We start from the raw sequence: 22,966 nt of genomic DNA on the forward strand, positions 1-22,966 counted from the left end.
GGTTTAAAATGAATGAATGAATGAATGAATGAAGGCCGCCCAATAGAAACGAAGCTATGCCCAAACTGAAGGTCAATCAATGTGTATGTGTTTGAATTCCACAGAAACTGGCCCACCTGTATGACACCCTCCATCGTGCCTACAGCAAAGTGACAGAGGTCATGCACTCAGGCAAGAGGTTGCTGGGCACCTACTTCAGAGTGGCTTTCTTTGGCCAGGTGAGCGAGTGTTTGTGAATGCTTTTATAGGGCAGACAAGGCAGTACCATCACATGTCAATGCAATGTTGACCACGGAAGTTTATTTCACACTCCCGCTATACTATACTACTCTTTAAAAACAGTATCTTAGCACTAATTATACTATTTCCAAATGTATCATTTATGATTAATCCCTGGAGGAAAAAGGCACTGATGGCACAATCCATTCAAACTTGCAAATAAGCATATATTTGAGTTCTTGATTCAAGCATGAACGCTGCTGAGAATTTTGGATAGATAAAAGCATGACCACATCACGTGGCTATTTATTATCCATCCTAATACTTTGTTTCTGCTTTTTATCCTCTTTAAAGGCAGCGGTAAGTTCTGCAGTAGGCTCTGCTAGCTTTTCTGAGTGGCCTACGTTCATGTGTGGTGTGCTACTGTAATCCATTACATTTTTCAGCCATAGTGTGCTGCTTAAAAAAACTCACCACTGCCCCTTTTGTTTTTGCATGTTTGCTGTAATACACTGAACTCTTCTTAGTCCTGGCTCTCATCTGTCTTCTTACATCTGGCTCTCATTGTCCAATGTTAACTTTGGGGTTAACAAATCTCTGGGTTTGTAGTGGTCACTTCTGACAGTGTGCTTTTTGTCTAAGGCGATAACCTTCACAGAACCATGTTCCCTTAGACATGGTGATAATATGCTCTGTATCTAGTGCAATGGTGTGCATAGTTTGTAGCCTGAGGACAGTAGTCTTGAAATAACTATGATTTTGTTTTCTGCTGCTCCACAACCTTGTAGCAGTACCAGTTTACTGACTTTGAGACTGAGGTAATTCACTGAGAAAGCAAATGATGCTGTTAATGTGCTGCATTAAAGCTTAAATCTTGTGATGTGCTCTTGTTAGTGCAGTATTAAGGTGTTACTGTTATGTCCCTGCTCTCCATTACCTCTCCCTGGCTTATCCATTTCAGCCCTCTACTTTGGCCACAAGTGAATGTATCTATTGTCGAGAGGACACTTTCCCATTCAGCTAAATCGACTTTCTTATTGTTTTTGAATGCAATAGAAATAATGTACACAATTTACCCATTGACAGTGTTAAATCCAACTCCACACTTCCATCACTTTATTTGTCCTGTAAGCATTGACCCTAGACCAGTCTTTGTGGTGCGGTTTGTTCGTTGTTTCTGTGCTTTGACAGTGACAATTCCAGGGGTATGTATTTTGGGAGGATGTCCACAGACAAGCTGTCAGATTGGCTTAGTGTTCAGCCTACTGTGTTGTTATTATTGTTCTGTGTTTGAAGTGCTCATATTGCTTTTACTGTCATTGTTACGTAAAGACCTACATTTTCAGGCTGGAATATTTGTGTTTACACTATATTATGATTTTCAGTTCTCTGACACTTTATGTAACTTAAACCATTGTTTGTGTTTGGCTTCCTCTCAGGGATTCTTTGAGGATGAAGATGGGAAGGAGTACATCTACAAAGAACCCAAATTCACACCCCTGTCAGAGATATCTCAGAGGCTACTCAAGCTGTACTCTGACAAGTTTGGTCCAGAGAATGTGAAGATGATTCAGGACTCTGGGAGGGTAAGAATCTTTCCTGCATCTTTAGTCTTGATGTTTCATTAGTGGAAACCAGTTTGACCTTGTAATACAGGTTCTGATCTATCATTCGTGTTACTGCATGTATCCCATCCAGATCAACCCTAAAGACCTGGACTCTAAGTACGCCTACATCCAGGTTACCCATGTGACTCCGTACCTGGAGGAGAAGGAGCTGGTGGACAGGAAGACAGACTTTGAAAAGAGCCACAACATTCGGCGCTTTGTGTTTGAGATGCCCTTCACCATCTCAGGCAAGAAGCAAGGAGGAGTTGAGGAGCAGTGCAAACGCAGGACCATCCTGACAAGTAGGTGTCCTATTAATTTAGTTCATTACCTGGAAATTGGTTATGTGGTCAGAGAGCATCTATAGAGGAGACACATGTGTTTAGATAGTAGATATTTTCCCACTTTAATCTTCATGGATGTAGATAAAGTCTGGCCCCAGTAATTAAGTATGATACCTCAATAACCTCACTTCACTAACACTAAGGAAGCACACCTGTGATACACATTGAGATGAGAGGCAAATATCAGATACCTTCCCAATCACATAGACCTAGCAGATAATTTAGTGTCTGGCTAAAATGTATCTTTCATGTAGTGCAATAGAGCTTTTGACGGATTGATGGCAGCTGCTGGATTGAAATCAGGTGTAGTGCTGAGGCACAAATGTGTACATTTCAAGCCTGCAAACTGCGACACTTTAAATGAATGTGCAATAACACTATGTGCAATATGACAACCCTAGGGTACATAAGGTTCAGAGAATAGGAAATGTTAGAATAGGTATAGCATAGCATAGAGTACAGCACAGTGTTTTATTTGTATAGTATAGTATAGTGGATAGTGTACATAGCCTTTATTTATGTAAACCAGCTCCTTTCCCTTCTTGTTTTTTTGTTTTTTTTCTTTCCTAGCACCAGGGGAGCCCCCCCTCCCAAATTTCGTTGTTTGGTACCTGTACTATATCAATAAAGACCATTCATTCATTTTGGACATACCATATTTAGTATTTAGCTTTTGCACTACTCCTTGTTTCCACATACTATATTTAGTATATTGGTCTCTAATTATACATCTACATATATGTTACATACCTCAAGACCTATTGCCCTGCTCTGTACTTATCATACTGTACATATATCATAATTCACATCCTATTTTATATTCATCGCATGTATATTCACCTTTATATTCATTTATTTATTCTCACTGTAATACCTTGTTCTGTAATACCATGCACTGTCTACATGTCATATCTTTTACACTATGCTACTATTTGCACTGGTTAGATGCCAAACTACATTTTGTTGTGTCAGGTCTTGTACTCTGTGCAATGACAATAAAATGTAATCTAATCTCATTTCCTCTGGCTATCTATATATAATCCATGGGGGCACACCTTGGAGCAGACAAGAGATGATACACACCGGTCAGCACAGGGCTGCTCACATGGGCATATGGATGTCAAACTTCTGTCGCTTTTAGGAAGGATTCTGTATAAATGGAAAAAATCCGATTCGTTTTTTAACACGTCAGCTCTTTGTCATGGTATGAAATGGTATGAAAGATCCCAAAGTACAATCATTATCTTTTATCTTTCAGTTCCTGATAATGTGTTACCTCCAAAACCATAGAGGATGACAGAGCGGGTCCTATACTGTGTAACTCTCTTTGGATGTCTGGGAAAAGTACATGTTAATGAGGATCTTAGCTCTTCGTAGGATGATGTCCGAAAAAGTTGTTTACCATGTTCATTATTCTCCCACTCTCCCTATGCCTCTCTCTCTCTCTCTCTCTCTCTCTCTCTCTCTCTCTCTCTCTCTCTCTCTCTCTCTCTCTCTCTCTCTCAGCTACACACTGTTTCCCTTATGTGAAGAAGCGCATTGCAGTGATGTACCAACACCACACAGACATGAACCCCATAGAGGTGGCCATCAATGAGATGAGCAAGAGGGTGGCAGAGCTGAGACTGCTGTGTTCCACTAGTGAAGTGGACATGATCCGCCTACAGCTCAAACTACAGGGCAGCATCAGTGTCCAGGTGCTGACCTCTGTCCTCTCACACACACACACACACACACACACACACACACACACCTACCCTCTGTCATCCAATAAGTATACAGTAAACAAATCTCAACAGCATCACCATCTGACTATGAGTTCTGTTGTCACCTTCAGGTAAACGCTGGTCCACTTGCGTATGCCAGAGCGTTCCTAGATGATACCAGCACCAAGAAGTATCCTGACAACAAGGTCAAACAGCTTAAAGAGGTCTTCAGGTGTGTTCTCACTGCTCATCGATTTCCAGTCAAAATCACAATATAATTCCTCTCCACTGAATCATCATAAATCCCCTGAACACAATGTATGCCCCTGCCCATCTCCGAGCAGGCAGTTTGTGGAGGCATGTGGCCATGGTCTGGGCATCAACGAGCGGCTCATCAAAGAGGATCAGCAGGAGTATCATGACGAAATGAAGGCCAGCTACAGAGACCTGGCCCGAGAACTCTCCGCCATCATGCACGAGCCAGTAAGAACCGGCAAGCTTGTCAAACATTGTAGTAATCAGTACATTTTTTCGATATGCTATATTTGTCTAGAAGCACTATGATCTTAACAGTTAGGGCATTGTAATAACTTGTTTGTGATATTGCTAAAAATAATTTCCCTCTTGTTTTTTCCTTTGTGCTGACATGAGCAGATTGGATGGTAAAACAACACAGACTAATTACCTTTGATGATCCCTATTACGTTGTCTAAGGTAGATAGTCTATCCTCTAACATCACTGTGATCTCCCTTCATGTCTCCAGATCAGTCCAGTAGAAGTAGATGGCATAAAGAGCGTTCTTCCAGACTCGTTGCAGATCTTCAATGCCATCAGCGGCACGCCCACCAGCGCCAGCATCCAGGGCATCCCCAGCTCCTCCTCTGTGGTGTGAGAGCAACTGGGATGCGTGACCCCTGACCTCAACACCTGAGAATGCCAACATCCCCACTCCTGTTTGACTTCTCTCCTCCTTATCATCAGGTCAGCTCTGACAAAGACAGAACTGAGACAATATTGATGACTTGAATCTCCTCTCTCACTTGGTTGACCTACTATAAGCCATGTCACAGAACTATGCTCTTTTCTGTTTCACTGTTGTATACAGTCCAGTTGGAGGGGAGGCGAGGGGAAGGTGAGGGAAATATGGTGCTGGTAGTACAGTACCTTATGACTGAGGCATGACTTATCCTGCACCTTGGACTGTCTGACGGAGGTTCTCATGTAGCCTCCACCCTGGCCTGTGTCTGACCAGGCTTGTCGTGTAGTGTTTCCTGTGGAGACGTCCCTGTAGGGATACTTATTATAGCAACAAACATGTGCATGTCTTTATCTCATGAATTAAGCCCCCCTGCCCCATCAGCCTACTGTTGTTTCATTTGTATCTGTTTGTTTTGATAAGTTGTACACTCTGAACTCTTAACGTGATTTTGTATGTACAGTATTCCACTTTGATAAATCTCATATTGATGTCTTGACAAACAATATATGCTGCGTACATCGGCGTTCATCTCTGTACATGAAGACTTGTTATATTTCTACAAAGCTGCAACTTCTTTGAAAAAGAGCCTCCTATGAAAATGTAAGCATTCAACCTTAATCACGTAAATGTCTTAGAATGAGAATTTTTAGATAATTAAAGCCATTGCAAAAGTATTCCAAGCTGTTTATTCTTGTATATAAGAAAAGGAGTGCAATATGTGTCTTTTTGCAAGATATCTTGCTGTGTGGGGGCTCATACACTGTAAAGATGATGTTCATCCTTCTTGCCAAAGCGATGAGGTGTGGAACCAGAGACAAGGCCTACTGTGGAAGTAATATGAAGCTTTTACCATTTTAGTGTTCATTCAAATGTTAATGAAATCATTTTATATTTGGGAAGCAATGGGGTTTTTTATTTTTATTTAACAGAAAGTCACTGTTCTGCTGTAAACAGAAATGTTCCATAATGCTTTTCTTTTAAATAAAATGTGCTTATTTCTCTGCACTTCTACCTGTGATATCCTGTTTCATTTTGTTCATACAGTACAATAACAAGCCTTGAATCAGTCTTAAAGTTGTTTTAGTTTTGATTTGTAGCTCATAGTCAGACACAGCTGACACTTCCAACTACCCCACGTATTCCCACACAAGACACTATAAACCAGGACACAGTCAGGCCTTCCTCGATGGACTCCCACGGATAGGCTCCCTTGTCTTGTTGTCAGGCGTTGTTAGGCAACGTCACAGATCAAAGCTGGTATCCGCTTGTTAAGTCTGACAAAGTGACGTTTAGCCATTTCCGAGTCCAAACCAGAAATTCCCCGCACCAGAGTACCTGTGAACTACAGAGGTAGAATGACAGTTTAATCGTTTTTTAGACTCGGATCTATTCATACAACAAGGGACACAGCACTTTCCCGTTTTCTCCATATTGTCAGGGTATTTGAGCCTCGGAAAAGCGCTATTTATAAATATAATTATTTATTATTATTTTTTCGGCATTTCGAAGACAGCGCCTCAGCCAACGTTGGACCCGGAAACACGTCACGACTTAACAAGCGGTATCCGACACCAATAGAACACGCCCTGCTATTACCGATTGGCAATTACCGTTAAACAATATCAACACTGATTAAACCACACATAGCACGCAGTATTAAGTGTGTCTGTCTGCTTCCGGATGTTAAAGGATGGTAGACGTGTTTCTTGCTCACCCCCCCCCCCCCCAATTGCTTTCTTTGCTTTTATTTTATTTTATTGTTTTCTGCCGTTTTTCCCCTTATTTTATGCCTACCATGCCAGCTATCTGTAAAAGTTCTGTGGATCTCTGTCGATTTATTGGAATATACTCTCCAGAGCAGACTCTCCGCACTTGAGAATCGCTACGCTAATGGTTCTCCACCCACACAAGCCTGCTAAGAAAGAATACCTCGATAACAAAATCGAAGAAAACTTAAACAAACCACGTGACCTTTGGAAGCTACTTAATAGCCAACTAGGTTGCAGTCAAAAACTCAAAACCAGGTCTACAAACATCAGCATAAAATCTGGTGATTCTCTCCTTACAGACAAGCTGGATGTGGCTAAGTGCTTAAACACTTTCTTTACAACCATAGCCACTAAATTAGTTAACAATCTACCACCCCACTCAGGGCGTTATGGTGTAGAGCACATCCGTGCGTTCTACAATAAACTGGGTGTACGCAATGATGATTTTAAACTCTCCATGGTGTCAAACGATGAGGTGTTTAAAAAGCTAGGCGCTCTACACTCAGAAAAGGCCACGGGCCATGACAATATTCCAGCCAGATTTCTAAAAGACTCAGCTGCCTCCATTACCCCAATCATCACCCACATAATAAACCTCTCCATCAAACAGGGACACGTCCCCCTTGACTTTAAAATAGCAAGGGTAACCCCACTGTATAAAAAAGGAAGCAAATTAGACCCAGGCAACTACCGACCTGTTTCTATTCTTAATTCCATCTCGAAACTTATGGAAAAAATAGTTTATGAACAGGTCGATAGGTACCTTACCGAAAAAAAGCTGATGTATGAATTTCAATCAGGATTCAGAACATCCCATTCCACTGACACATGCCTCCTCTATTTGAACGACCACATCAACCATGAGGTGGACTCGGGCAAGTACTGCGGCATGGTCATGCTGGACCTCCAGAAGGCCTTCGACACAGTAGATCACCACATATTGTTAGATAAACTGAAAGCAATTGGGTTCGATAGAACATCGGTGAGCTGGATGCAATCCTACTTAGAGGGGAGGGAACAGGTGGTTAGTGTGAACGGAACACTGTCCCCCCCCCTCCCAGTGACCTGCGGCGTTCCACAAGGAAGCATATTGGGACCTTTACTGTTCCTAATATATGTGAATGACATGTCATCAGCATGTAATTGCAATTTGTTCCTGTTCGCGGATGACTCGGCTCTGCTGGTCTCTGACAGGGACATATTGCAGGTGGAAAAAGCGCTAAGCACTGAACTGAGTAGAATCTGCATCTGGCTAGCTGACAATAAACTATCAATACATCTAGGTAAAACTGAAACCATCCTATACGGATCCCCATCTAAACTCAGAAAGGCTGAACATTTTAAAATAAAAGTGGGTAACATTAATATCACAAGAAAAGAGGATATTACATACCTGGGCTCCATCTTAGAGGCAAATCTTTCCGGAGATAAAATGGCAGCAAAAGTAATCAAAAAAGTGAACCATAAAACTAGATTCTTGTACAGGATATCCTCACTTGTCAGTAAAAACACACTGAGGACCCTATCAGGAGCTCTCATTCAATGTCACTTCGACTATGCCGTAACATCATGGTACTATAGAACCACAAAGGCCCATAAAACAAGACTCCAGACAGCCCAAAATAAACTGGTTAGGCTTCTGCTAGGCCTCAACCCTAGGACACATCTAACCGCTGCTCATTTTTTGAGCCTTGATTGGCTACGAGTAGTTGACAGAGTGCAGCAGCTTGCACTGGGCCTAGTCTTCAAGATACGCTACACCACAAAGACACCCAAGTACCTGTCAACATACTTCCAAAAAGTGAACAACGTCCACACTTACAACACCAGAGGAAGCTCCACGAACCACGTTCAACCGCGTTGCACCACAAACAAGGGTTTAAACTCGTTTACAAACTATGCAGTAAAGATGTGGAACGCCCTTCCTATAATCTTAAAGGAGTGTAAAACACTGCCCACCTTCAAAACCACTCTCAAAAAACATTTACAGGAGGCTGCAATCCGTAACTGGACCCTCTAAAACAAAAATCAGATTAAAAGACCTGAACTACCCACTGTACATACTTTGTGTTTTGTCCCCCGCCCCCACCTGTGGTGTATGTCCCCACCTGTCCTACCCGCTGTACATACCTTATGTTTTGTTGTATTGTTCTTCCCATGATGGATGTATGTTTATCTTGTAGATAGTAATAGTTATTTGTCTGTATTATCTTGTAGATAGTACTAGTTTTTCTGTCTGTCTTACATGTAACGATGAATTGAGAATCAAGGACCCCAATTGAAATAAGCCAGTGGCTTTCTTGGGTTTTTATCCTGTTAGTTGACCTTGTATGTAATATGTACTTTCATGTACCTACTTCTGCAAATCTTCTAATAAAGTTTTCAATCAATCAATCAATCAATCGAAGAGGATTTAAATCAAAATTCACACTTCCCAATGTTAACGAGGCAGCTGACAGCTGCAAAATGCATTGGACAGAATTGAATTATCCCCCGGTGAAACTACTGAAAAGCAGCCAACTGAAGTCCTCATTAGCATTGTTAGCATTATTAGCAACAGATAGGCCCGAGCCTTGGGCTTGCATGACTGAATAATGTAGAGATAAGCGTCAGAGGCGCCGGTCAAAGCACATGGAACAAGAGCTGGCATGACTCCAAAGGCCCGAGATAAGAACACCAGAGTCAAGCCAAGGCTTCCGAGGCCGCAAGAGCCTGGGAATCACGTGACTCCCCAGCCCCCCCCTCGGTGACTCCCTGGCCCGGGGAATCACGTGACTCCCCAGCCCCCCTCGGTGACTCCCTGGCCCCCCCCGGTGACTCCCCAGCCCCCCCCGGTGACTCCCCAGCCCCCCCCGGTGACTCCCCAGCCCCCCCTGGTGACTCCCCAGCCCCCCTCGGTGACTCCCCAGCCCCCCCCCGGTGACTCCCCAGCCCCCCCTGGTGACTCCCCAGCCCCCCTCGGTGACTCCCCAGCCCCCCCCCGGTGACTCCCCAGCCCCCCCCGGTGACTCCCCAGCCCCCCCCGGTGACTCCCTGGCCCCCCTCGGTGACTCCCTGGCCCCCCTCGGTGACTCCCCAGCCCCCCCCGGTGACTCCCTGGCCCCCTCGGTGACTCCCTGGCCCCCCTCGGTGACTCCCCAGCCCCCCCCGGTGACTCCCTGGCCCCCCTCGGTGACTCCCTGGCCCCCCTCGGTGACTCCCTGGCCCGCAGACATGAGCTCAAGGGCACCCCCTCCTTCCTTTGCTTCTCTGTGTGATATGCAGAGGATGAAACAGACCTCACCTCCAAAAGATACTTTGTTGATTGGAGACTCGGTGATCGGAAACTTAAGAGGTAAAAAATTACATATCCACTCTCTTCCTAACCTAACGATCTCAGAAATGACAAAAGATTTGGAAGAGATACTGTCTAAAAGTCCAGACACAAAGTGTCTCATATTACACGTGGGACAAACCGATTCACGTAAAATGGGCTCACTAGACTTGAGACGTGATGTTATGGAACTTTTCAATAGACTTGACAAGCTTAAGATTGAAACATTCGTCTGTGGACCACTACCCACTGTTGACGTGGGTAACTTCGACTTCAACCGGCTCCTAAGCTTTAACACTTGTCTCTCTGGAGCGTGCAAACTTAAAAGGCTGAAATGTATTGACCACTGGAACATATTCTGGAGGCAGAGAAAGAGACGGTCTCCACTTAAACAGATCGGGAGAATACCAACGAACAACATACTCTTCAACCTCATAAACTCTGCTCCCCATTCCCTTGATGCTCTTGAGCCATTTGAAAGGCCTACAACACCGGATTCTTCAGACTCAGCACAGCCAACTGAATTGTTCACAGTGGATAAACTCCAGGTCTCCCTACAGTCCCGCGACTCATCACAGCCTACAGTAAAGGGCCCTCCAAACTCATCACAGCTGGCTGAAAAAATGCTCAGTTAATCGCAAGTCAGAATGTTTTATACAGCCCTCAAATGTAATCTCTGTACCCTGCCACACACAGCCCTGCCACACACAGAGACCAAACACAAAACCACTCAAGCTAGCACTTTTCAATGCCAGATCCTTAGCTAATAAGTCTCTCTTAATCAACGATTTGATTAGCGCCTATGAACTAGATTTTTTATTTATAACTGAGACTTGGTTAGATAAAGATAACAAGACACCAATTCTTATTGAGTCAACACCCCGGCTTCTTCCCCGGCTTCTTCAGTCTCCTGCCGTCAGGGAGGAGACTGCCCCCCCCCCTTCTCTGCCCCTACTGCCCACTCACTTCATGCATACATACATACAAGCATACCTGTACATACATACAATTACGTACTTTAGCCACTTTACTCTATTATACTGAGCCAATTACCACTATTGTCATTGTTCATATTGTATTCCACCCCTGTACATTGTACCGCACATTTCAAATCTTTTATCTAGTATTTTTTGTATATATTGTTATTTTTAATCTTGTCGTATTATATTGTTAATTATCTATTGTTTTTGTTTGCTATGCACCATGGATGAGAGGGAAACACAATTTCAGCCCTCTGTATGTCTGTACATATATTGGATTGACAATAAAGCTGACTTTGACTTTGACTTTGACTTTGACTTTGATGCAGGACGTCCATTTCAATGAGGTGACAGTCTGGTGCTCTCTACTGCTTAGATTGGTTCTCAATTGCTGCTACACTCTAGATGAGCAAATGACAGGAATGTACTTTGATTGAACTCCAAGCTGTGCTAGTATAACGTGTTACTTGTTAGTGCAGAGATTGAGACTTGTGGTGCTCCTCTGTATTACCTGCCTTTTTAAAACATTGAAACTGATGTGCTATCAGTGCTATGTAGTTATGCTGAGTTTATCTGCGGAGCTTATCTCCAGATCACTAGCTATTAAATGCTGGAGTTTGCACTTAGAGATAACCAACCAGCTACTTGGTGGTGCTCTTATCTGAGAATCAGTTCTGTTCCTTGCTATCAAACTACGTGGCTCTTGGACACAAAACAAATGTTTTAATGTACCTTTAATATCTGTAGCTGTGTATATATACTGCTGTGTATATAGCTGTATATGTTTGACTGTATTACACAGGCACCATTTCTTTCCTCTGTATTATGGCTTAGTATAGCATGCCATTGTGGCTTTAAAAGAATTATGTGGCACAAATGTGCATTTAAATCTGTCTTTATTATGATTATGTAAGCCTAGGTCATGTTGGGATACACCACAACATGTAAATGCTTCCCTATGGATGAGAGGGACTTGAAGGAACTGGTTCTGACAGATAATGATAGAGGTCTTGAAGCAAGCTGGTACATGGCACAGTTCCAGTGAGGTGTTGAAGATGTTGGTAAACACCGGGGACAGCTGGTCAGCACAGTGCTTCAAGATGGCGGGTGAGACAGAATCCGGTCCAGCAGCCTTCCGGGGATTCTGAGGTGGTTGGGGGGATGGTGGGGGAGGGCTGGAGAGAACCTCTCTTTCTCAAACCTGCAGTAGAACTTGTTGAGCTCGTTGGCAAGGCGGAAGTTGTCTGACTGAGGTCTGTGGAGACATTGGTTTCTGTGTGTGTGTGTGTGTGTGTGTGTGTGTGTGTGTGTGTGTCAGGTGATCAGAGACAGAGAGAGGTGTGTGTGTGCCAACCTCGGCCCAGCTGCCCTCCTCATCCTCCTGGGGTAAGCATGGTTAGCACGGTTAGCGTTCTCAGAAACGCCTTTGGAGACGGCTTATTGAACATTCAATTCACCAGCAACAGCTCTGGAGGACATTCCTACCAATTGCTCGCTCCCTCAAAACTGGATATGCCACACCTGTCAGGTGGATGGATTATCTCGGCAAAGGAGAAGTGCTCACTAACACAGATTTAAACAATTTTGTTAACACAATTTGAGAGAAATAGGCCTTTTGTGTACATAGAAAAATGATTAGGTCTTTGATTTCAACTCGTGAAAAATTGGAGCAAAAACAAAAGTGTTGCGTTTATATTTTATTTTGGTTCAGTGTATAATCCATGGGGCCACACCTTGGAGCAGACAATATATAATACACACCAGTCAACACAGGGCTTCTGTAAAACGAACATATTCGTTTTTTAACACGTCAGCTCTTTGTCAAGGATCCTTGTTAATCCTAATTATTCCAGTTTTATTGTTTTATGGTATGAAAGATCCCAAAGTACAATCATTATCTTTTATCTTTTATCAGTTCCTGATAATGTGTTACCTCAAAAGCCTTAGAGGTTGACCGAGCGGTTCCTATACTGTGTAACTCTCTTTGGATGTCTGGGAAAAGCACATGTTAATGAGGATCTTAGCTCTTTGTAGGATGACGTCAGAACAAGCCATTTACCATGTTCAGTGGTACAAATAAACATTGTAGTAATCAATACATTTTCAATGTATGCTATATTTGTCTACGAGCACTCAGCACTATGAACTTAACAGTTAGGGCATTATAATAATTTGTTTGTTATACAGAAACATTTTTCCCTCTTGTTTTTCCTTTGTGCTGTCATGAGCAGATTGGATGGTAAAACAACTTTAACACAGACTAATTACCTTTGATGATCCCTATTACGTTGTCTAAAGTAGGTAGTCTATCCTCTAACATCACTGTGATCTCCCTTCATGTCTCCAGATCAGTCCAGTAGAAGATGGCATAAAGAGCGTTCTTCCAGACTCGTTGCAGATCTTCAATGCCATCAGTGGCACGCCCACCCGTGCCAGCATCCAGGGCATCCCCAGCTCCTCCTCTGTGGTGTGAGACCAACTGGGATGTGTGACCCCTGACCTCAACACCTGAGAATGCCAACATCCCCACTCCTGTTTGTCTTCTCTCCTCCTTATCATCAGGTCAGCTCTGACAAAGACAGAGCTAAACTGAGACTATATTGATGACTTGAACCTCCTCTATCCCTCTCTTGCTTGACCTAAAAGCCATGTCCCAGAACTATGCTCTTTTCTGTTTCATTGTTGTATAGAGTCCAGTGAGAGGGGAGGGGAAGAAGGGGAAATATTGTGCTCGTAATACAGTACCTTGTGACTGAAGCACGACTTGTATATCCTGCACCTTGGACTGTCTGACGGAGGTTCTCATGTAGCCTCCACCCTGGCCTGTGTCTGACCAGGCTTGTCGTGTAGTGTTTCCTGTGGAGACGTCCCTGTAGGGATACTTATTAAAGCAACAAACATGTGCATGTCTTTATCTCATCACTTAAGCCCCCCGCCCCATCAGCCTACTGTTGTTTCATTTCTATCTGTTTGTTTTGATAAGTTCTCTGAACTTTTAACATGATTTTGTATGTACAGTATTCCACTTTGATAAGTCTCATATTGATGTCTTGACAAACAATATATGCTGCGTACATCGGCGTTCATCTCTGTACATGAAGACTTGTTATATTTCTACAAAGCTGCAACTTCTTTGAAAAAGAGCCTCCTATGAAAATGTTAGCATTCAACCTCATGTAAATGTATTCATATTTTTGTAGAATTAAAGCCATTGCAAACCTATATTACAAGCAGTTTATTCTTGTATATAAGAAAAGGAGTGCAATATGTCTTGCTTATCTTGCAAGATATCTATCTTGTAAAGATGATGTTACTCCTTCTTGCCAAAGCGATCCAGAGACAAGGCCTACTGTGGAAGTAATATGAAGCTTTTACCAGAAATGTTCTGTAATGCTTTTCTTTTAAATACAATTCTTATTTCTCTGCACTTCTACCTGTGATATCCTGTTTCATTTTGTTCATACAGTACAATAACAAGCCTTGAATCATCAGTCTTAAAGTTGTTTTAGTTTTGATTTGATTATTAGCTCATGTACGTCCAGACACAGCTGACACTTCCAACTACCCCACGTACAGTATTCCCACAGAAGACACCATAAACCAGGACACAGTCCACCAAGGGGCGAATAACAACCGCTATGTAAACACCAAGTCCAAACCTCCAAGCCCTAGACCTTGGAAGGATATTAAACGTGAGAGGACAAGGAGCAGTCTCTGTACACTGCCATCATGACAGGTGAGACAGAGAGAAAAATGCATATCCACTTATTCAATAACTAAATTACATTGTTACAGCACTGCATTGTTCAGATTTCAGTAAATTCCCTGCTTTAAAGGGATAGTTTCCTTACCTTGAACGGGGTCTATGAGCATGTACAAACATCAACACTTCTGTTCTGTTTATCTAGGCACTGTCACGAACCACAAAGTGTTAGTGACTTCAATACGTTTTTTGATTGAAAATGAAAAAAACAGTTAGTGGTTAGTGACAGTGCCCAGATAAAAAAGAACCAACATGTGGAATGGAGCCTGTCCCTGTCAATTGACTCCTTTCAAGGTAAGGAACCAAATAAGTGATTTTCTAATTTGGGTTAACTGCTATCCCTTTAATATTGGTGATTGGTTCTGTTTATTTAAACAGAAGATAAGGAAGCTGTTCAAAAAGGCAAGGATGATGTTAGGAAAGGCAATAAGGTAAGACTGGTGTACCATATCCATTTGATGCACTAAAAACGCAAACAATGCTACATTAGATGAAGGGCACCAAGTTGATTTAACACATACAGCACTGAGTATGCACAACTGACTAGAACATACAGTTCCCTGTGTAAGCAATGGCTCAGTGAAGCATTTTTTGTTCTCTTGGCTCTACAGTATACTCCAAAAGTTGGAATTGTTTATTTGCGTACATATTGGTTTTAATATTTAAAAATGACAGCACTTTTTATACATAGTCCCCCTATTTTTTCTCAACAAAAGTAACGCTACAATTGGCATGACAGGTGTTTCTGGTTATACAGTTGTGCTCCGTCACATAATTTGTGCAGGCATAAGAGAGCTGTCAATGTCTAGTATTGATACACTTTGCGTTTGCCTTTGGAATCTGCCTTTAGTGTCTGTCAACATGATGACCAAAGAGTCGTCAATGAAAAGCAAGGAAGCCATTATGAGGCTGAAATATCAGAATCTATCAAAAACATATAGCTAAAGCTTTAGACGTAACAAATTTGGAACATCATTAAAAAGAAAGAAAGTACTGGTGAGCGCAGCAATCGCAAATACCTGGTAGGCCAAGGAAGACTTCTATAGTGAATGTCCAAAGAATGCTCACCATAATTAAGAAACACCCCAAAACAACTGACAGATCAGGAACACTCTCCAGCAGGTAGGCATGAATGTGTCAGGGACTACCATCTGCAGAATACTTCACCAGCCAAACTACAGAGGCTTAATTTCAATGTGCAAACCACTAATTATCCTCAAAAAAGATGGTCAGGTTACAGTTAGCTAAAAAGTACCTAAAACGCCTGCAGGGGTCTGGGGAAAAAAGCTCTTCTGGAGAGATAAGACGAATATTATCATGTACCAGAGTGATTGTAAGAGGAAAGTTTGGAGAAATGAGTATCTGCCCGAGATTTACAGCATACCACCTCATCCGTGAAGCATGCTGGAGGGGGAGGTTATGGTTGCTGCCACTAGAACTGTCTAACTTGTCTTAATTGATGATGTAGCTGCTGACAACAGAAGCAGAACGTATAAGTGTACAGGAACATAATATTGTCTGCTCGAGTACAAGCAAATGCCTACCAAATTCATTGGACCGCTTCCAATGTTCCAAGTTCTTAACTGGAAAAGTCAATCTTCATATTCAAAATCCAATTGAACATCCTTATGATAGGATTTTAGGAAAAAAGTATAATCTTGTATTATGCCTATTATTTTTTACACTTTACTATGCCTTTGTCACTTTGTCACTATGCCCTGTACTACTAATACTTTTTAAAAAGATTTTTAAAAATCTTTTTAAAAAATCTTTTTAAAAATCTTTTTAAAACTCTTTTTAAAAATCTTTTTTAAAATCTTTTTTAAAATCTTTAATTATGCTTGAACTATATATAATGCCCTATGTCTTGTGCTGCAATGCAATGTCAGGAACCAAAGCCTAAGAATTTTACTCTGTTACACTTGTGTAATGTGGCGTAACAATAAACTTGAAACTTGAAACTATGTCTGGTGGGGTCAATGCGTCACAGACTTCAGGCAGTTATTGTATGCAAAGGATTGTCAACCAAATACTAAACAGAGTGCTTCATTTAGGGGGACTATGTATAAAAATGTTTGTTATTTCTAAATGGTGAAATCAATATGTACAGAAATACCATAAAATAAAAGCTGAGAATCTATACTTTAACCACATAGTAATTGTTTGACTAAACTTTTAGATTATAGTGTCAAAAGAAGTAACACAGGGCACTGTATGTATATTTTCAATATCATAGCCATGCATTTTCATAGTCTTTTGACTTAACTCTGCAAATAACTATGCACCGGCAATAAGATCATCATTATTTCATCTTGACCATTCATACATGATTACAAACAAGATGTTGGCATACATGAATACGCTTATTACTGTGTTTTGCTAATCTTTGAATGCATAATCCACCAGGACATTTGTGGCTATCCCATCAGCATATTCTTCATTGTTGTAAATGAGTTCTGCGAGAGGTTCTCCTACTATGGCATGCGTGGTGAGAATATATTACATTTCTATCTGACACTAACACTTTAAGACTATATTCAACAGTACTGCTACAGTGTGCTGCTACAATGTGCTGAATATGTGCTGAATACCTAACCTGAGGAGCCCCCCCCCCCCAATCCTCACCTCTCCACAGCCGTGCTGGTGCTGTACTTCAGTCACTTCCTGGGGTGGGACGATGACCTGTCCACCTCCATTTACCATGCCTTTGTGGCTCTCTGCTACCTGACACCCATACTGGGGGCGGTTGTGGCTGACTCATGGCTGGGCAAGTTTAAGTAAGTGGCTGTCTAGAGCTCTAAAACAAGTGTATGAAAGTACAGCACAGGAATCCAGGAATCAATGTTTACTATTACTTACTGCTGTATGCTATATGATACAACCATCATACAACACAAACACGGCACTGGTAACTTCTTGACTTTTCCTTCTTGCAGGACCATAATCTACCTGTCCATTGTCTATGCGATTGGCCAGGTTGTGATGGCGGTCAGCGCTGTTCATGACATCACTGACACAGACAGAGATGGGACACCAGACAATATGACCTTCCATGTGTGAGTGGTCCTCCTACTTTATGTTTTCAACTTCAAGAACTTTTTTTAATTCAGAGAGTTGCTCACACACATGATGTATGAGAATGCTTAAGAAAAGCCTCACAGAGTTGTGTTCCCTTCTCAATCAGTGCGCTATCCATGGTGGGTCTGTTCCTCATTGCCCTGGGAACAGGAGGGATCAAACCCTGTGTGGCTGCCTTTGGAGGAGACCAGTTCCAAGACCACCAGGTTAGCAGAATACGTCCGTATTCACAAAACTACTGTATCACCACCTCGTAGTATGTGTGTATCTTGGAAATATCGGCCACTAAACCTCATAATGAAGTGTAGAAAACACTTGAGTTTTAATTTAGTATGATAACATTTCTGAACAGCTAATGCATTCTTCTTCTTTTTTTTTGCAGGAGAAACAGAGGAGCACATTCTTCTCTGTCTTTTACCTGTGCATTAATGCTGGGAGTCTCCTGTCTACCATCATCACACCTATTCTCAGAGGTATATTGAGCAGCTGGAGGGGCAGATTTCAATATCTGAAACACAGATACCTGTCTGTCTTACCACATAAGAAGAACAATATTTGTTATGCATAACCAAGCTATGGATTAATGACAGAGGTGACCCTCCTGTGTGTCTCCAGCCCAGAATTGTGGCATCTACAGTCAGCAGCAGTGTTACCCTCTGGCCTTCGGTGTCCCAGCCGCACTCATGGTGGTTGCTCTTGGTTAGTTTATAGCTGAAGTCTTCTCCATCATTCTGTGATATGCCAGCCTTGTCCCATGATGCTGGCAGTATTATTCAAATGTCACATAGGGAGTATGTAGTTTGATGGCACTGTTTTGCTGTTTGTTACAGTGGTGTTCATCGTCGGCAGTGGTATGTACTATAAGGCCGAACCCCAGGGAAACATCATGGGGGACGTGTGTAAATGTATTTGGGTAAGTATGCTAGACAATACCCGCATCAGCAATCAACAACAACATAACAAATGATATGTTGAGAAATCAACTGTACGGCAAATCTGGTGTTTCTGAAAAGATGTCTCTGTGATGTCTCTGTGTCTGCTCTCTACAGTTTGCAACAAAGAACCGCTTCAGTCATAGGAGCAGCAAGTTCCCCAAGAGAGAGCACTGGATGGACTGGGCTGAAGAAAAATATGACGTGTGTCTATCGCACACTGTATCTCTACATAATATGACATGTTCTGTTTCAAATATGCAAGCAACACTTCATATTCTCTGTCTCTTTTATTGCCCTTTTAGAAACTTCTCATTGCTCAGATCAAAATGGTGTTGAAGGTCCTCTTTCTGTACATCCCCCTTCCAATGTTCTGGACACTATTTGACCAAAAGGTAATAATATACTGTAGACACATAAGAAAACTATGTTTGTGTACTACAATGTCATGTTGTATAAATAATAAATGGAACACCATGTTCATAGTAAACAAAAAAACATTGTATCTTAGGTCATTTTGGCCCAGAAATACAGTACTGTGCTCCTTCACAGGGCTCTAGATGGACTTTCCAGGCCACCACCATGGATGGCAACTTTGTAAGTTGGCCAAAAAACACTTTAGAAAGTCAGTAGGCTATTTCCACATTTTGTTCATGTTCTTAACGAGCCTTCTCTCTGTCCAGGGAATCCTTGTTTTGCAGCCTGATCAAATGCAGGTAAGTCAGAGGAAATTCAGAGTTCCTCACTGTTTTATGTCATTGGCCCAACACACTCCTTACCTTAGGAACCTTCTTTTTGACAGATGGTCAACCCTATCTTGATCCTGACGCTGGTACCTATTATAGAGAGTTTGGTGTACCCACTGATAGAGAAATGTGGCCTAAACTTCACGTAAGTTCTGCTTCAAATAAATTTCAGCTATTTGGGTATAGCAACAGACCTATAGATTGAGGGGATACATTGAACAATACTCCACTCTTCCTAAAGTAAATCTATTCCAGTACCACATGAATAATGATATTGTCTTATTGATGGCATATGAGAGGCATGAGAGATAGCAGAAGTAGTCTATAACCATACAAATGCTTGGAAATCTAACAATGAATTTCTCCTTGACAGTCCTTTGAAAAGAATGACCGTGGGGATGTTTTTGGCAGCCTTGGCCTTTGTTGCTGCAGGTCTGGTACAGATCCAGGTTGATGTAAGTGTGTGCAGGAAGTGACTGCAATAAAGCACTAAAGAAAACCTAGATCACGAGAACATGCAAAATGCAGAGTATCCTATGTTGATCTTCTGAAATCCAAATGCCTACACTCTGTATGTGATGCAACACACAATAATCATATTTGCAAATATATGCTGTAACTTGTGCCTTTTTTTTCAGAAAACCTTGCCAACCTTTCCATCATCCACCCAGAGCCAGTTGAAGATACTGAACATGGGAAATGTCCCCATTACTGTAACCTTACCCCAAATTGATCCATTTGAGCTGGCAGGGGCCACGGTAAGATTTCCTGGTGGGCTCCACACTCCAAACATTTATAATAACTAGCTAAAAACCAACTGTAAAGATGTGGACAACATGTCTTGAAAGCTTTTGACTCTGGACACTCAAATGGAGCAAGGTATGTTTTAGTATCATTTTTATACCTTCATACCTTATTAAGGAACTGTGCTCACTCATCTCATCCATTTCTTTTTCAGGCTAGTGATGATTATTATACATTTGAAGAAGAATCCATCTTAGTTTTATTGGGCACTGGAGTATCTCGGCAGATTTTCCTGGCTAAAGAAAAGCGTCAAACGCTTCTAATTCCTTTAACTCCACCAGAGCACTGGGTCGTGGTAAGTACACAGATGTTGTTACACCCCCCTATTGATATAAATGCCACTTTGATTTAGCATACATGTAACATCATCATGAGCATTGAACCTACATTTATTTGTTTTTATCCTCTATTTCAGACTAATGATGTAACTGCAAAGCCACAGCAAGGCGCCAATTCAATCAGGTAAGATAAACTTCCTAATGGCTGATTGCCATTCCGTAAGACAATTTAAATTACAACCTAATGGGCCCGGTTTCACAGACAAGACTTAAGCCTAATCCTAGACTAAAATGCATCTTCAATGGAGATTTTACACCACATTTTAAGTGTGGTAAGCTGTCGCATTTCATGGTAAAAGAAAATCAACTTTCATTTTATTTCCAGATTTGTTAATGGGATGGACACAACACTGAATGTGTCAACGGATGCAGTCGACGTTAGAAGCATTGAGTCCAACATGTATTCCAACTACTCTCTGATTCCACATGGACAGTAAGGGTTCTACTTGACAATGAATATTATATCTGCTTATACTTCCTGTTGAAGAGTAGCTCTATCCCCTACATTATTTGTTATAAGATTGACCATTACAAACACATCTAATCAACTTTTTTCTTCTCATTATCAGAACCACCTTCACCATCTCAGATGGTGTTCAAAGCTGTGCATACTCCAGAGAATTTGGATCCGGAAGCTCTTACACTATCCTCATACCAAGCTCTTTCATCTGGGATTCAACTGTAAGTTTCACTCCAGCTCCTATATGTAATTCAAAATCTCATAATCCTCTCCAGTAGATCACAGATTTGCTTCGTGTCTCTTTTGCATAGTGTGCAGACTCAATTTCTGCGACTGAAGACATCCAGCCCAACTCCTTTCACATGGCCTGGCAGATCCCACAGTACTTCCTCATTACTTGTGGTGAGGTGGTATTCTCTGTGACTGGTCTGGCGTTCTCCTACTCACAGGTAAAGGCCACACCCTTGCTAGAAACTAGGCGGTCATTTGGTAGTCTCTGTGTGGAACCTTTGCTCTAATATTGCATAATATATGCCATTTACCAGATGCTTTTATCCAAAGCGACTTACATTGCAGTGAGTGCATCCATTTTTCTGTATAGTCCTAGTGGGCCATAACACTTGCATAACAAGTGAGGAATATACTGTACGTACATACAAATGATATCTTAACATTTGAGTTGTTGAGTGATGGGTCAAGAGACCCCCTCAATTATGATGATCATAGGCTACTTCTTATGTAGTTCACAACGTTATTTATAATATTTTTCCCAAGGCACCTAGTAACATGAAGGCAGTGCTGCAAGCAGGCTGGCTACTCACTGTGGCTGTTGGCAACTTTATTGTGCTGATTGTTGCTGAGATTGCACAGATCCCAGAACAGGTACAGTGCACAGACAACTCTCCCACACTAAATGTCATCCCAGGGACATTCTTTCATTCTAACCCTAACCCAAGAAAGAGTCATGTTTTTTGTAAATGTTTGAGTGTCGACCAATCAGAGAGTGTGTGTACTTTATGGCCAGATCTGTGGAGATAAATATTTGAGATGTTTGTCACACCTTTGTGTTCTTCTCTCTGATAGTGGGCAGAATTCATCCTCTTCGCCTGCCTCCTTATGGCCGTGTGTGTTATCTTCTCCATCATGGCCCACTTTTATACCTACATAGACCCTGCACAGATTGAGGCCCAGTTCAAGAAAAAAGATGATAATGAACAACCTGAGAGAGAGGAACTCAAGATGGAAAAGAAAGACTCCATTGAGCAACATGATGAGGATGAAATGAAAATGACCAAAATGTAAACAGTGTGTGTGTGTGTGTGTGTGTGTGTGTGTGTGTGTGTGTGTGTGTGTGTGTGTGTGTGTGTGTGTGTGTGTGCGCGTGTGCATGTAATCGTAATCGTACTTGTACTTGTACACGTGTACATGTAAGCAAAGAGAAATACCAATTGTATTATGTTGTCATTTTGATGTGTTTAACATACCTGTGCCAAGTGTGGGTTTAGAAAAGATATGCAGAGCCACCACATATATTTTTATTTAACCTTTAGACACATGTGTGCCCTGTCTATAATACAAATATGATTACAAAACAACACTTTAAATATACAACCCAATGAAATGCTACATACATGAATTAATCAAAAGTCTCTGATCACCACAAGGTTGTCATAAAAGCAATGATGTGAGGTAACATTTTTGTTTCATTTGTTTTATATACAAATAAAATCTAATGATAAGTCAAATAATTCCAGTCCACAGATTGATACAAAAGACAATGGTGGGTGTGGAAACTATTCCTAGAAATGATACGTAGAGTAATGTACATTGTGTCACCATAGTCGAGGACAGACAGGATTGTTGCCAGGACAATATTCTTTCCATTCTCAAAGGTGAAACAGGACTTAAATACAAAAAAAACAAATGT

The 22,966-nt window shown here is 41.7% G+C and overlaps 2 protein-coding genes across 4 annotated transcripts in view; both read left to right on the forward strand.

The window, feature by feature from the left end:
* The window catches only part of LOC308161746 (dedicator of cytokinesis protein 9), a gene marked incomplete at its 5' end in the record, with an annotated part of 60,504 nt that extends 54,710 nt beyond the window's left edge, over positions 1 to 5,794 (forward strand). For 2 of the 3 annotated variants that reach the window (XM_080535808.1, XM_080535807.1), the window contains 8 exons: positions 105 to 218; positions 1,008 to 1,037; positions 1,659 to 1,805; positions 1,918 to 2,128; positions 3,677 to 3,867; positions 4,008 to 4,108; positions 4,221 to 4,359; positions 4,641 to 5,794. In XM_080535808.1, the coding sequence (XP_080391934.1) occupies positions 105 to 218; positions 1,008 to 1,037; positions 1,659 to 1,805; positions 1,918 to 2,128; positions 3,677 to 3,867; positions 4,008 to 4,108; positions 4,221 to 4,359; positions 4,641 to 4,769 (1,062 nt within the window). In that variant the 3' untranslated portion in view covers positions 4,770 to 5,794. The remainder of the gene's footprint in view (positions 1 to 104; positions 219 to 1,007; positions 1,038 to 1,658; positions 1,806 to 1,917; positions 2,129 to 3,676; positions 3,868 to 4,007; positions 4,109 to 4,220; positions 4,360 to 4,640) is intronic. The other variant, XM_080535806.1, reaches the window with a different exon arrangement.
* Positions 5,795 to 14,933: 9,139 nt separating this feature from the next.
* Positions 14,934 to 22,341, forward strand: slc15a1a (solute carrier family 15 member 1a; the record flags this gene model as incomplete). Its single annotated transcript, XM_080536922.1, has 21 exons — positions 14,934 to 14,975; positions 17,088 to 17,169; positions 17,317 to 17,458; positions 17,618 to 17,737; positions 17,866 to 17,965; positions 18,142 to 18,232; positions 18,375 to 18,458; positions 18,590 to 18,672; positions 18,809 to 18,895; positions 18,997 to 19,086; positions 19,244 to 19,288; positions 19,375 to 19,407; positions 19,494 to 19,582; positions 19,811 to 19,892; positions 20,076 to 20,195; positions 20,396 to 20,536; positions 20,657 to 20,703; positions 21,149 to 21,260; positions 21,351 to 21,488; positions 21,814 to 21,921; positions 22,123 to 22,341. 21 exons carry the CDS (start codon positions 14,934 to 14,936, stop codon positions 22,339 to 22,341), a joined length of 2,055 nt encoding a protein of 684 aa, XP_080393048.1.
* Between the last annotated feature and the right edge of the window lie 625 nt (positions 22,342 to 22,966).

The sequence above is a fragment of the Nansenia antarctica genome (genome assembly GCF_963989245.1).
Source record: "Nansenia antarctica genome assembly, chromosome: 7".
Taxonomy (NCBI): domain Eukaryota; kingdom Metazoa; phylum Chordata; class Actinopteri; order Argentiniformes; family Microstomatidae; genus Nansenia; species Nansenia antarctica.